The sequence below is a fragment of the Rhinolophus sinicus genome, linkage group LG03 (genome assembly GCF_036562045.2).
Source record: "Rhinolophus sinicus isolate RSC01 linkage group LG03, ASM3656204v1, whole genome shotgun sequence".
Classification (NCBI taxonomy): Eukaryota; Metazoa; Chordata; class Mammalia; order Chiroptera; family Rhinolophidae; genus Rhinolophus; species Rhinolophus sinicus.
This window is the reverse complement of record NC_133753.1, coordinates 195,046,225-195,060,629: the sequence shown is the minus strand read 5'-3', so window position 1 is coordinate 195,060,629 and position 14,405 is coordinate 195,046,225. Positions and strand designations below refer to the sequence as shown.

The 14,405-nt window shown below is 42.6% G+C and overlaps 1 protein-coding gene across 1 annotated transcript in view; it reads left to right on the top strand.

Annotated features, from left to right (window-relative positions):
- The window catches only part of ADCY2 (adenylate cyclase 2), a 348,589-nt gene that overhangs the window by 16,965 nt on the left and 317,219 nt on the right, over nucleotides 1-14,405 (top strand). Inside the window, exon 2 of the mRNA XM_074329098.1 lies at nucleotides 7,837-8,034. Within this exon, the coding sequence (XP_074185199.1) occupies nucleotides 7,837-8,034 (198 nt within the window). The remainder of the gene's footprint in view (nucleotides 1-7,836; nucleotides 8,035-14,405) is intronic.

Below are 14,405 nucleotides of genomic sequence, written 5' to 3'. Positions count from 1 at the left end.
CAGTGGTAAATTCCTACTTTAAAAAATTATTTATATGTAAATGTTTGTATTTTTGCTCTTATAAAAAAACAAAAAACACCTGATTTTTTAGCTATACAAGGTTGACTGTTATTTTGTGCTCAATAATTTGCCATTACTGTCTTGCTGTTGAAATTTCTGCTCTCATGTTAGTTGTTGTTCTTTGGATGATCCTTCCGTTTTCTTTGGCCACTCTTAAGATGTTCTCTTCATCTATTAACATTTTGCATTTTTATCATCATGTAAATATGTTTGATTTATTTTTGTTTAACTGGCATTGTGGAGTTGTAGAATATTGGTTTTTGTTAGTGCTGGACAATTCCCAACTGATCTGTCTTGATATGAAATTTCAAGTGTCTTCTTTTTGTAATTCAGGAACTCTAATCAGATATGTTATACCTTCTTATTCTTTTTATTCTATTTTCCATGTCTTAGGCTTTCTTATAATTTTTATCTCCTTACATTTTTATTGCATTGTATTTAAATTCTTTGGTTTATCTTTCACTTCACTAATTTTTAAAAAACTGTGTCTTTCTTTTTTTTAAAAAAACCCAATTGTTTAGCTTTTATTTACGTGATTATATTTGTCATTTTCAAGTTCCATTTTCTCTGTACCTTAGTGACTCCTGTAGTATTGTTATCCTTGAAATTGCTGCCTTCATTCATTTCAACATGTCACATGCAGCTATTCTGTATTCTCTGGCTGTCAGTTTTGACATCTGTTATCCTTGGAAATCTAAGCCATTTACAGTAGTACCACGGTTTTCGAACATCTTCGTTGACGAACATTTCAGTTTACGAACGCCATAAATCCAGAAGTAAATGCTTCGGTTTTCAAACACGCCTTGGAAGTCAAATATGTCACGCAGCTTCTGCTGAATGCAAGATCCTGAGGCCTAGCTGTCGGCTGTTTTCAAATGTTTCAGAATTCAAATGGTCTTCCAGAAGAGATTACATTCGAAAACCGAGGTACCACTGTATTACTTGTTTTGGACCCTTGTTCTTAGTGACTCTGCTCATTCTGGTGATTTTTATTGTAAGAGGTTGTTTGATTGTCATTGGTAGGAATATTGACATTCTACGTGAGTAAGTTTTTCCAAAGACTAGTTTGCTCCTGTTTCCAAGATAGCTGGGATGTGCCCCAGTCAATGTCTGCTTTGGGTCCCTTTCACCATGGTCCATGTTTTGTGCTTCTGCATCCTGCCAGGCTTCTCAGCCTCCAGGCATCTCTGGCACCCCTTGTTGCTTACAATGCATGGGTGGCTCTTGCTCTTCCCAGCAGCCCTTAGCTCCATGCCTTTGTGCACTCATTTTCTTTGTGGGGGTTGTAGGGTCGGGACAGAAGGTTGAGGGGAGGAGAGGGGGAAAAGTTGGAGACCTTGTCTTCATTTTGTGAAACTAGAAGTGCCTCCTGGAACATTTTGTATTTGGGGTCCAGTTCTTATAGAAAGAGAAGTCCTTTAAAGTATGATACCTGATGTGGAACCATTTCCCATGTAAAATACTTTGTGTCTTTATCCATAATCTTAATATGTGAGTGAGAGTGCTGGCTTGTGTGATAGGAGCTGAGAATAAGTAAATATGGCCAGAGCCTAGGCCATAATTTGTATTTATGTAACACGTTACTTGCATAATTACAAGCAGTGGCTGATACATCTTTTAAGCAGTTGGAAAGTGGTTCATCTTTCACATACCTATAATTTACGTGTTTATTTCAAAAATATTTCTATGTTGTGGATTGTTCAGCATGACAAATTGACTAAAGTTTAAGTATGAGAAGGCTTTCAGTTTTTCAGAATTAGTTTTGCATTTTACATTTAGATCTATGGTCCATTTTGAGTTAATTTTTGTGAACGTTTTAAAGTATTTGCCTAAATATACTTTTGGGGTTCTTTTGGCATGCAGATAGCTATTTAGTTTATCTAAGATCTTTTGTTGAAAATACTATCCTTTTTCCATTGAGTTGTCTTTTTTCCTTTATCAAAGATCAGTTAACTCCATTTGTGTGGGTCTGTTCTCTTCCATTGATCTACTTGTCTATTTTTCCAATACCATCCCGTCTTGATTACTGTAGCTTTACAGTGAGTCTTGGAGTCAGGAAGTGTCAGTCCTCCAGGTTTTTTCTTCTCCTTCAACATTGGGTTGGCTATTCTGGGTCTTTTTGCCTCTCCATAGAGAATCAGTGTGTTGCTAGCTACAAATTAACCTCCTGGGATTTTTATTGGGATTGCACTGAATCCATAAATTAATTTGGGAAGAACTGACATCTTGACAATATTGTCTTCCTATCATGTGCACGGACTAGCTCTCCATTTATTGAGATCATCTTTATTTCATCGCAGTTTTAGAGAAATTTTTAATCAATTTTTATTTACTCTTTTCACACCTCATTGTAAATAAAGTATCACTATATATGTGGAAAAGAGTAAAACATGCATTTTCTATTATATCACACACACGTATATTATGTGTGAATGAAAATATATAGCTGCATGCATACACCTGCACTCAAATATATCTCATAGCTAAAGGCTGATTTCTTTTTGTCCAATGGCAACCCTTTCAAATAATGTGTGGTAATAAAGTAAATTATCATTTAGAACGCAAAATGGGCATCATTTCAATAATGAATAGTCAGGCTAGCCTTGGCGAGAAAGTACTGAGATTTGAAGGGAAAAAGGACGTGCTGGTCCTCACAATAACAGTCTCTCTTATTGTGGGGCGCCTGTCAGGCACAAATACCCTCCGACCACGCCGTGTCCCTACTGCTGTTCACACTAAGACCCAGGCTTAGGGGGGCCCAGAGCTCACCCCGACTCACGCAGAAGGAACTGACAGAAACAGTTTCTACCTGCAGTCTCTGGGACTTCAACACACGTCACTAAAATATTTTTTATAGAAAAGCAGTGTTTTACATTAGATTGGCCCTTACTGTCTAAGTGAAAAATAGTACTGTTTAATGAAAAATAAAAGAAATGCATGTGGAAACGAAGGAAACTACAGACAATCTGTTGCTCCATGAAAAAGCCTCTAAGAAACAAAGGAGCTGTCACATAATAAATAAAAGAGATGGGTATTTAATAGGTCTAGCAATTAGAAGCCATCCAAAATCACCAGCAAATGCATTGAAAATGAAAGAATGGTGTTGGAAGAGAGTGATAGGAACCCATTACCATAACACTGGATGAGACCATGCCCAGCATCTCCCTCTCAAAGGCGTTTTAGTGTGCTTCATTTAGTTTGTGTTATATGGTATTTTCTTCTTACCTTTTACAAGGCATATTTAAAGGCCTTTGAGTACATTTTAGTACTAATAAAGGCAATTTAGTACATTTCATTTAGTTTGCATTATGTCATATTTTTTGCATGAAGGGAGAAAGGGTTGGGGTGCATAAACATATTTAATTTAGATTAACAATGTTTTTAATGTTTTAGGTTGCTTTATTTTCAGCTACTCTGTTTGTTTTATACTCTGAATTTTGAAAACTCAACCAGCTCCAGAAGAAAACAGCCACGGGGTGTGTCTTGTGGCTTCATTCATCTTCCCGTTCACGGGGAGGGAGGGGGACCGTGGCACACACGGTCTCAGGGCATTCCTTTATTCAGTTTTCTTTGCCTTAAGAAAAATGCGTGATGCCAACAGTGAGACTAGGAAAGAATGTAGTTTATAAGCTTATACATTCTTTAATGAATACTCTACTGTTTTTCCTTGACACTCTTATAAAAGATTCTATTTTGTGGAGAAATCTATATTAAAACTTGCTTGGAATTATAGTTCAAAGGGAAGTGCGGAAATAATTGATGGCTGTTCTCTTTCTAGAAGAGCCCCTATCCTTCAGTGGGCTCCAGTTTTCCAGGGGGTTGGGTCAGAGGCCTCATGAGCAGCAGCTGACCATCTCCCGCCATTGGCCATCGGGGAATCTGCTCCCCCACTGAGGTAGGGGACACTGCTTGAACATCCTCCTCTGATGTGTGGAAAAGACCTGGTAATGTTGGAATCTGGTGATCAGGGTTAGGCCACCAGCCCCCCCAGGATCACATTATGATTGAGGGGCGTTCCTATGCCCCTTCCTCCCTAAAATATATATTCACAGTTATAGTTTACAAGTGTGTTGGCATGAAGAGTTATGTAATTTTTGACCCTAAAAGCTTGTGGGTTTTTTTTCCTTCTGGTTTATTAGGGGACCCCAGGTCCTGTATCCCCTGTGCCTAGTGGAAAAGTCACCTTGAGGCCCAGACAAGTCACTTCTCAGTGATGAAGACCCTGATATTTAAAAGACGAAAAGTGAGGTAGAGACTGGCATGTTTCAAGCCTCGCACAGCGTGACATCTTAGCCGTGTCCCCAGCACTGTGATCACCTGGGCCCTTGTCCACAGTTAGCTCTTTTACAAGGAAGTGCAGGAAAAGTGCCTCCAGGTAGCCCAGTTTGTCCTCCACTTCCTGGAGGGACTCCATCACAATCTTTCTGTCCCTTTAGCTCCTAATTTTCACTTTATGTATATTTTCGTACCATTTTCAGTCTTTCTGGTGAAATAAGAGCCAATAAAGTCAACAGTTGTTTCTCCCCTACGGAGTTAATGAAATAAATGAAAAGTCACACTGGGAGAACAGTTGTCCTGGTGATCCCTTAGCTTCCTGTCCACAGCTCAGTTAAGTTTAATTTGGGAGATGCAAAATAAAGTCAGTTTCTGTGGCTCCCTGTGTGCAGCAATCCTAATCTCAAATCCCATTTGCCCAGCGGACATGCTGTCGTGTCCATGCTTACGTTGACGCGGGGTGTCTGAGTGCTGGGGAGCCCTGGCAGCCTGGTGGAGAGCTGATACCCTTTTGCAACGATTGTCACATGTGTCTGAGGGTAAGAATACAACGTAGGCACTTAGTCATGGGCAAAAATAGCCATGGAGGGAGAGCATAAGAACATCACATCTGATCCTCTTGTCTTTTGCCAGTTCTGGAAACATATGTTCGTTTGGTGACTCAAGGGCTGGCGCCACTTGGTGTAGCCCATCGTCTCTGCACAACCGGAGGGCAGAATACTGACCCTAGATCCCTGGGCTGGAGCCCCGGTACTCTGTCCCTCACTGGTTCGGTCACCCCATGGCAACTCATTTTCATTCTTGGTGTTCCAGTTTAATCCCCTGTAGAGTGTTGCTAACACCAGTGCCCCCTCATAGGGCTGTCGTGAGTATTAACACGTTGCGTACGGATCACGAGAATCTTCGTTTTTTTCTGAGCCATGTGTTAAGAACGGATAACGAGAATTCTCATTTTTATTGTTTACTCTTTTTACTTTGCACATTTTATTGAATTATTTGTGTTTCGTTAATAACAAAGGAAGCTGCTTTCTGCAGTATCACACCAGGAGGGATTACTAACATCATAGGTGAGTAAATCCTAAAAAATTCCATAGAAAAATAATAAATGACATAGAAGCATTTACGCTTTAAAGAGAAGAGTGCATTTTAAAGTAGTTTCTTTTAAAAACCTGCTGGAACAGAGGGGTATGAGGGATTTAAACCCCGCCGTACGCAACGTGTTAAAGAGGTTAAAACTCGTAAGAGCGCTTAGCCCAAAAATGCATCTATTGGTATTTCCTAGGGTTGTTTCTGTCATTTCCCCAAGTGTTACTTAACACCCATATAACAGAGAGAGAAAGAGAGGTGGAGTCATCAGGGTGAGCCTGGGTCCCTTTTTTCCCTGTTCATGTTGACTTGCACTGGGGGTGGTTTGATATCTGTGGTCAGTGGTTTGATGTCTGGATGAGGCCATCTCCAGTGTGAAGTTTAACTGCTTATGTGGTGAGTGAACCTGGTTGCAACCAGGAAAGCGGAGGGGTTCACCAGGCTCCATCCAGTGTTAGACGGAGCCACCACGTAAGTCCCAGCTTTTACTGTAACTACTAATATTCTAAAACCTCAGCGGAAGTTCTCAGGGCCTCGGGCAGAAGGATTTTTTGTTTTGTTTTTTTGATTTGGGTGTTTCAGGAACTGAACGTGTTAGGTGAGGTTTGAAGACCTCAAACTGCATTTCATCCGGCAGTGCGTGCTCTTCACAGTCAGGTTCCAGCATAATGTTTCGCAGAAGCTAAAGCCTAAACCCATGCTTTTATCATCAAAGGAAGCATGATGTCTCTTACGTTGTGCTGAATTGTGTGGAATTGAAGTAGTGTGCCTTTTGGGGGCGATGGTTAGAAAGAGATACAACGTGTGATCAAAGAATACGGTGAATGTTTAAATAAAATTAAAAAAAATTACAAGACACGTTGCCATTAATCCCCCTCAAAATACTCCCTCTCATTTCAAACACACTTATCCCATCATTCTTGCCACTTTCTGAAGCAGTTCTGGAAGTCCTCTTTCATGAGTGTCTTTAGTTGAGCTGTTGTGGCTGCCTCGATGTCCTGAGTTGATTCAAACATTTACCTTTCATGGTCACTTTGACTTTGGGGAAGAGCCAGAAGTCACACAGCACCAGATCTGGTGAATAAAGTAGATGAGGATACACCATGATATTTTTAATTGACAGAAATTGCCGTACCAGAAACGACATGTGACACAGAGCGCTGTCATGATGGATGATGATTTATGGCACACTTTGAAACACACCTTCTCTTAACTGTAGCTCACACCAGACTGCACCAAACAAGTTGAAACTTGTCACACACTGTGACTAAGTTTCAACAGCCGTTTCCCATACTGAAGATCCCTGCCTTTCCGTTGGCTGGCACTCGGTAGCAGCAGTCACCATATTTTGTGATAACAAGAGAAAGGCTCTGTGTCACACATCGATTCTGGTATATGGCAATTTCTGTCAAATGAAAACATTATGGTGTGTCTTCATCCACCTTATTCACCGGACCTGGCACCGTGTGACTTCTGGCTCTTCCCCAAAGTCAAAATGATTCAGGACATGGAAGCAGCCACAATAGTGCAAACTAAAGACGCTCATGAAAGAGGACTTCCAGAACTGCTTTAGAAAGTGGCAAGAGGATGGGATAAATGTGTTCGAAGCGAGGGAGGAGTATTTTGAGGAGAGTTAATGGCAATGTGTTTTTTGCTGTAATATATATATTTTTTAACTTAAACATTCACTGTATTTTGTTTATTATACCTTGTACACAGAAAATGAGCATTAGTGTGCAAATGTGGATTTTAAAAACATGCGTCAGTAAGAGGCTAGTAATAAACCCCTATCTGCTCTTTGCTACTGGAGCTCAAGAGAGGTGGGGAAGGAAACCAGAAAAATGGCTGTTCTTCCAAGTATTTCCCACTCTCTTATCTTCTATAATTAGTACTTTCTGTCCCTTCTCTATTAACCTGTGATCCCGTTGAAACAGTAATTGCCATGCATTGAAATAAGAGCTCATCACTTTGGAGACTGCGATAGGTTTTAGATTTTTTAAAAATAAAACATTTCAAACCACTTGGAAGCCTTGGTTTTCTACGGCCAGGGCATGTCTTACCCTGTAATGCAGACAGTGAAGTTAAGTTGGTTGTCTTATTTTAACCTGATATTATGTGGTTTTGCGTTCACTTTTGAATAAAATCCATTTCTCCATTTTCCAGGGAAAATTTAAATTTGATGGCATAGCTGTTTTGCATAACTTAGGTGTCTAACATTTGGATATTTATATGGGAAAGCATGGCTGTTTCATAGGAAAATTACATTTTCAGAAGTTTAAACTGTTTTGCTTCTGAAATAACTTTTAAAACTCAATATATTTTGACACTGCTGAATGTCGATCACATTTTGATAACTTATATCATCGCTGCCATGCTGTTTCTGAACTGTACCTTTGCGATATTTTTTTCTCTTAGGAAGTTGAAGACCACGTGGCGTTTTTAATAACAGTTCCCACCGCCCTGGCAATTTTCTTTGCGATATTCATCCTCGTCTGCATCGAGTCTGTGTTCAAAAGGCTGCTGCGCCTCTTCTCGGCGGTGATATGGCTCTGTCTCGTGGCCATGGCCTACTTGTTCATGTGTTTCGGAGGCACCGTCTCTCCCTGGGACCAGGTAAGGTGTGAACCTGGGTTTATCTCTTCTTCAGCTGCTCTGCTTTGTGACGTCCTTAATTCTGTGAACTGGGCCGTAAACTGTAGCTGGGAGACCTTTCACTGAGAAACAGGTCTTTTGGAAAAGTTGTTTTGGCGGTGACCGCCTGTCTGAAGTCACATGATGCCCAGGACGCTTGGTCCTGCCGGCAGCCAGGGCACACGCCTGGGTCTCACTTGTCACTGATTTTAGATGGCTAAGTCTGAGTTTACACCTCACACCACATTCCAGTAGATCCATCTTCTCCTGGCCCCTGAATTTTCCTTTATTCCAGAATTCCTCTGGGATGGGCACTGACCTTGTGCTTCAAATCCTCAAAGACTGGTAGTTGCCCTTGAACCCTTTCTCAGTCACTGGACCTTCCTCCTTAAAGAATTTCGTGACACTGATTTGGTATGAACATGATATGTTATAGCGATAGGACCACTTCCATACCTGTTAGGAAACCCCCCAGCTCTTCATGTGGAACCTGGTGAGGCTCTTGGCTGAAAAAGTGGCTCCATCTGGAGGATGGTAGGTCTTTCAGAGAGTGCAGTCTAAAGAATGGATGTCCCCGTTATGCTGTTGCCACCTGGCTATATCCCGCTGACCTCCGGACTGCACGGTGTTTGTCCAGGACTCAGGCAGGTCCTGCTTGCAGATAGGGGTGTGCAAGTTACCAGCTTTAAGCTCATAATTGAAGGCTTGGGGCTCTGCAGCCACGCAGTAAGAGTGAATTCAGCACTGAGAGGGGCGTCACAGAGTTGCTAGGGACCCAGGAGCCAGAGTGGGAGAGGAACAGGAGCCAGGAGTGGATAAAGGAGGAGCCATCCTTGGGAGCAGGGGACCCTGAGGGAGAGTTGCTGTAGAGGCCAAGGGAGAAGGGAGATTCGAGGTGGGAATAGACAAAAGGGTCCAAGTACCTGGGCAAGGGATGGAGCATTCCTGGTGTGCGTTACTCGGAGAGAGCGCTAGTTGAGCTGCAAGTTGAGGTTTCTGGTGGGTTCTGTCAGTAAGTCATCCTGTGAGCTCAGCCAAGCCATCATCATGTTTGGGCCTCAGTTTCTGCTGCAAAGGGAGAGGACTGCAGTGAGAGAACTCAGGTTGGTTTCTCTGGCTCCAAAGGACACTGTTGTAGTGAAGAATTGGTGGCACCAGCTTTCCTCTCTTGCCGCTCCCTGGAGAGGCTCCAGGGGCGCTGGCTGTCTCCTTGTCATGCTTGCCTTCAGGCCCTTTGGGGGGCTGGGCACACACGCCGTGCTCGGGTCTGCTCAGCTTGCGTCCCAGCTCTGCCTCTCTTGGTCATGTGCCTGCTCCCCGCCCTCACCCAGCGCCTTTCCTGGTGCTCGTGGCCCACAGCCCCTCCGGCCTTCGCCTTCGCGCGCACACCGCACAGAAGGAGGAGACCGGTCAACAGCACATGTTTCCTGACCTGTGGCCTGGGCCTACGGCCCCTCCTTGCACCAGTGCCACTTTCCTTAAGCACCTAGCTTCCGAAGGAGCCTTACTATCTGGAAGAGCAAGCACCCCCTCCTTTATCTTTTGTTTTCCCGTTGTTCAGAATTTCCTTAGCTCACTTTCCACATGAATTACAGAATCTGCCTGTCATGTTCAGTGCACACTCAGTTGGGATCTGGATTTAAATAAATCATGTGGCGTTTCCTAGTTTTTGCTTTGAAAGATATTTAACAACTAGGGAATAATAGAAGGATACTATAAAAAAATCCCCGAGATTTGCCCTTTTTTTGTATTGTCTTTCTGTAGAATGACATGGCATGTCTCTCCAGTAATTCTGGTTTTCTTTTACGAGTCTGTCCTCCATAGAGTATTTTTTTTTCATGAAATCAGTAGTAATGTTCCTTAGACTTGTTCTGAGGTACCTAAAAATGTGTTTCTGTTTCCTAAAAGGGTTCTTTTCTTTTTTTTAAATTGCCTTTTCTATTTAACGTCTATGCATAAAGATACTGTTGCATTTTGATGTTGAACTGTCTGCAGCCATTTTGGTGACTGTTCTTAGCTCTATTGGTTTATCTGAGGGTCTCAGTTTATTTATAAAGACAGTATTACCATCTCCAGATAATGAACATTTCTCTCCCTTTCAAATCCTTACTCACTCTCCTCTCAGGTGCTGCGTTGTCTGTGTTAGCCAGGACTCTCCATGCAATGTCCATTCAGAGTGACAGTGGCATTGGACCTGTTTCCATCTTAACTGGGACAGCAGTAATTTCACCAGTAATATAATGTTTGTTTGATTGTTACTATTATTTTAATAGAACCAGTCAGTCTAAGGACCTCCCATCTGTCTGGAATGTTCTTCCACAGCTTGTTGACTCCCGTGCTCCTTTCATTAACCTCATGGACCCCCTCTCAGAGCAGCCTTCTCCGACCTCCCAGTGCCACCCCATCAGGCGACACCCCTCACCCTGCCTCCATTTCCCCGTGGAACTGATAATGAATTATAGTACCCCAAATCGTATTAAATATCCCTCGCTTTGTTTATGGACGGTCTCCCCGCAAGAATAGACTCTCGTGGGCAGGGATGAGACTGTCTTTCCATGCCGTGTCTTCGCACCTCCGGGAGTGCTCCCCTAGCATCAGCCTCCCACAGCTACTCACACAGTGTCTCCATCAATGGATGGCTGCATTTTTTCATCTCCACATTTTTTGTTTTTGGATTTTTTGTGTGTCCACTTGCTCTGTGTTTGCCTATCATTTGGTTTTATGACGTACATTTTGGTCTTTATTGATGTTACCCACATGCTTTTAAGCATCTTAAATGTGCTTATCTCATAGTTGTTTCAAGACTGGTTTGTCGCAGGTGGGGTTTGTTGGCTAACTCTCTCCGTGTTAGTTACTCCTGGGTGCTTTGATATTGCTGTGGCCAAGCTCACGTTGAGTGGTAGTTGCCCACCTCTTCCCTCCCACCCATGTCACAACTGCCTTCCTCACGCTACCAGGGCACCGGGCAGAACTAGCTTATGAGGAGCTCTCAGCCCTGTTGACATTGTAGGTAGGGTGGCCAGTCCAGCTTATGTCCTTGGCAAGTTTCAGGGACACAGCTGTGTCTGCCTGATGCTCAGGAAAGGCCACAGCCAGGCAGGGTGCAGCTATTTTTGGTCACTCTTCCTAAGTTGGGGGCATGGGCAGGGTGTCTGCCTCATGCTGTGGGCCTGCCCACACCCCTTGTCAGAAGACGGACACTTTGGGCCCTATTCTTCCAGAGGAACTTGAAATCCTCCCTAACCCGCTTGGCCACACCTGCCCCACTCAACAGGCATGCGGATTTAAAATGAAATGGTTCTGTCTTGTTAGCATAAAAGTCTGGCATCTTTTAATATTGGCACCACAGATATAGATCTCTCCGTGAGCACTCACCTTCTAGAAGTGTGACAGTAGGTTCACTGTGCTTAAGGAATTGTGCCCAAGGGTGCTTCCCACTAGAAGACGGTTCAGTTAACACCCTTGCTGTACGGGGTGCAGGAGTGAGCGTGCTGCACAGACAGGGGAGCATCTGTGCAAGACACCACTGCTCACACCAGTGGCCGGTTTGGGGGTTCCCAAGGCGACCCTGAGATTTGCTAACTTGCTAGAAGGACTCACAGAATACGCTGAAAGCCGTGATGCTCACAGTTATGGTTTATTACAAAGAGAGAACACAGATGAATGTCAGCTAAGGGAAGTGTCTAGTAAAACTACAAAACGGGGACTTGGGCTGCACTACCTCTGGGCAGTGGTATGTGACACTATGCTTGGAGCACTGCCTGCCGGTGACACTCAGCTGACCCTGTGTGCCCAGAAGTTTCACCAGAGTTCAGTCACACTGCTGCATGGCTGGCCTTCAGTCCCTAGCCTCCTGGAGGCCTGATATCTGCAGTCTCCAGCCCTCTGTGGGCAGAACTCACACTGCATGGCCCTGAGTCCCCATCGTAAATCACATGTTTACTGTCTGCTGGCAAACCCCAGGCAAACGAAAACACTCCCTCAGTCAGGGCATTCCAGGGGCCTAGGGACGACTTGCCAGGAGCCCAGGGCAAAGGCCAGACCTTTCTTAGGTAAGGAGGATTCTTCTGTGCACAGATGGCTTGAGTGTACGTCTCAGCCATCACCATCTCCGGTATAGAACACAGTATAAACAGGCAGCACTTGTGTCGTCTGGCCTGCATGTGGCCCTGTTCTGAGTGCTTTCCTTACGTAACCTCAACACCCCCTCACAGCTCCATGAGGTGGGCACGCACACACTTAGGCTTTGCAAGTGTGGAAACAAAGACACAGGGTGATGAAGTATGTTGGTCGTGAGAAGAGGTGATTTCACCCCCTGGGGACATTTGTCCATGTCTGGACACATGTTTGATTGTCACAACCTGGATTGGGGGGTTACCACTGTCACCTAATAGGAAGAAGCCAGAGATGTCGCTCAGCATCTCACAAGGCACAGGGCAGCACCATCACAAACAATTGACCCGCCCCAGATCTCAGGGTAGCACGTCTGAGAAACCCTGTCCTATGCAACACAGTCCTTCAGTGATACCTTTTCTTCCTTTTAGGTTCAGGCGTACAAAACCATGTAATAGTTAGACATTTATACCCCTCACTAAGTGATAAGCCCTCTCCCCCAATCTACTACCCCTCTGGCATCGTATACAGCTGTTAACAAGTCCATTGACTCTATTCCCTATGCTGTATTCCACATCCTGTGACTCATTCTCTCTCTCTCTCTCTCTCTCTCTCTCTCTATATATATATATATATATATATATATATATATGTATATATACATATATATACACATATATACATATATACATATACATATACATATACATATATATATATAATTATAGTTGACCTTCAGTATTATTCAGCTTCAGCTTCAGGTGTACACTGCAGTGGTCAGGCATCTGCACTGTCCATGAAGTGGTCTCCCTAATAAGACATGTGTCCATCTGACACCTACAAAATCTTTACATTATTAATTCTATTCCCCAAACTGTCTTTCATGTCCCTGTAGCAATATTGTTGCTACTAATTTGTACTTCTAATCCCTTTACTTTCTCCCCCATCCCCACACCCCGACCATCTAGCAACCATCAGGTTTTTTCTCGATATCTCTGAGTCTGTTTCTGTTTAGTTTGCCCTTTTATTCTGTTCTTTAGATTCCACATATAAGTGAGATCATATGGTATTTGTCTTTCTCCGTCTGACTTATTTCACTCAGCATAATGTTCTCTAGGTCCATCCATATCATTGCAAATGGTAAGATTTCCTTCTTCTTTATGGCCGAGTAATACTCCATTGTATAAATGTACCACAGTTTCTATATCCAGTCGTCTACCGATGTGCATTTCAGTTGTTTCCATGTCTTGGCTATTGTGAATAGTGCTGCAATAAACATAGGAGTGCATAAATTTTTTTGCATTAGAGTTTTGGATTTCTCTGTATAGATACCCAAGAGTGGAATTGCTGGGTCATAAGGTAGTTCCATTTTCAATTTTTTGAGATACCTCCATACTGATTTCCATAGTGGCTTCACCAATCTGCAATCCCACCAATGAGGGTTCCCTTTTCTCCAAATCCTTGCCAGCACTTGTTGTTTGATGATTTATTGATGATAGCCATTCGGACTGGAGTGAGGTCGTATCTCACTGTAGTTTTTATTTGCATTTCTCTAATGATTAGTGAGGTTGAGCATTTTTTCATACATCTGTTGGCCATCTGTATGTCCTCTTCAGAGAAATGTCATTCATGTGCTCTGCCCATTTTTTAATTGGGTTGTTTGGGTTTTTTTGGTGTTGAGTTGTATGAGTTTTTTTTTTTTTTTTTTTTTTTTATAAATTTTGGATATTAACCCCTTATCAGATGTTTCATTGGCAAATATCTTCTCCCATTCATTAGGATGCTTTTTGTTTTATTGATAGTTTCCTTTGCTGTAAAAAAAAAAAAAAAAAAAAACAACAACAAACAAACAAAAAAAAACTTTTTAGTTGGATGTAATCCCATATGTTTATTTTTTCTTTTGCTTCCCTTGCCCAAGGAGATATATCAGTAAAAATATTACTAAGAGTAATGCCTGCAAATTTACATCCTATGTTTTCTTCTAGGAGTTTTATGGTTTCAGATCTTAAGTCTTTAATCCATTTTGAGTATACTCTCGTATATGGCATAAGGAGGTGGTCCAGCTTAATGTTTTTTGCATATGTCTGTTCAGTTTTCCCAGCATCATATATTAAATAGACTGTCTTTGCCTCAATATAAATTCTTGCTCCCATTGTCACAGATTAAACGACCATCGATTTATTTATGGGCTCTCTATTCTGTTCCATCGATCTATTTGTGTTTGTTTTTATGCCAGTACC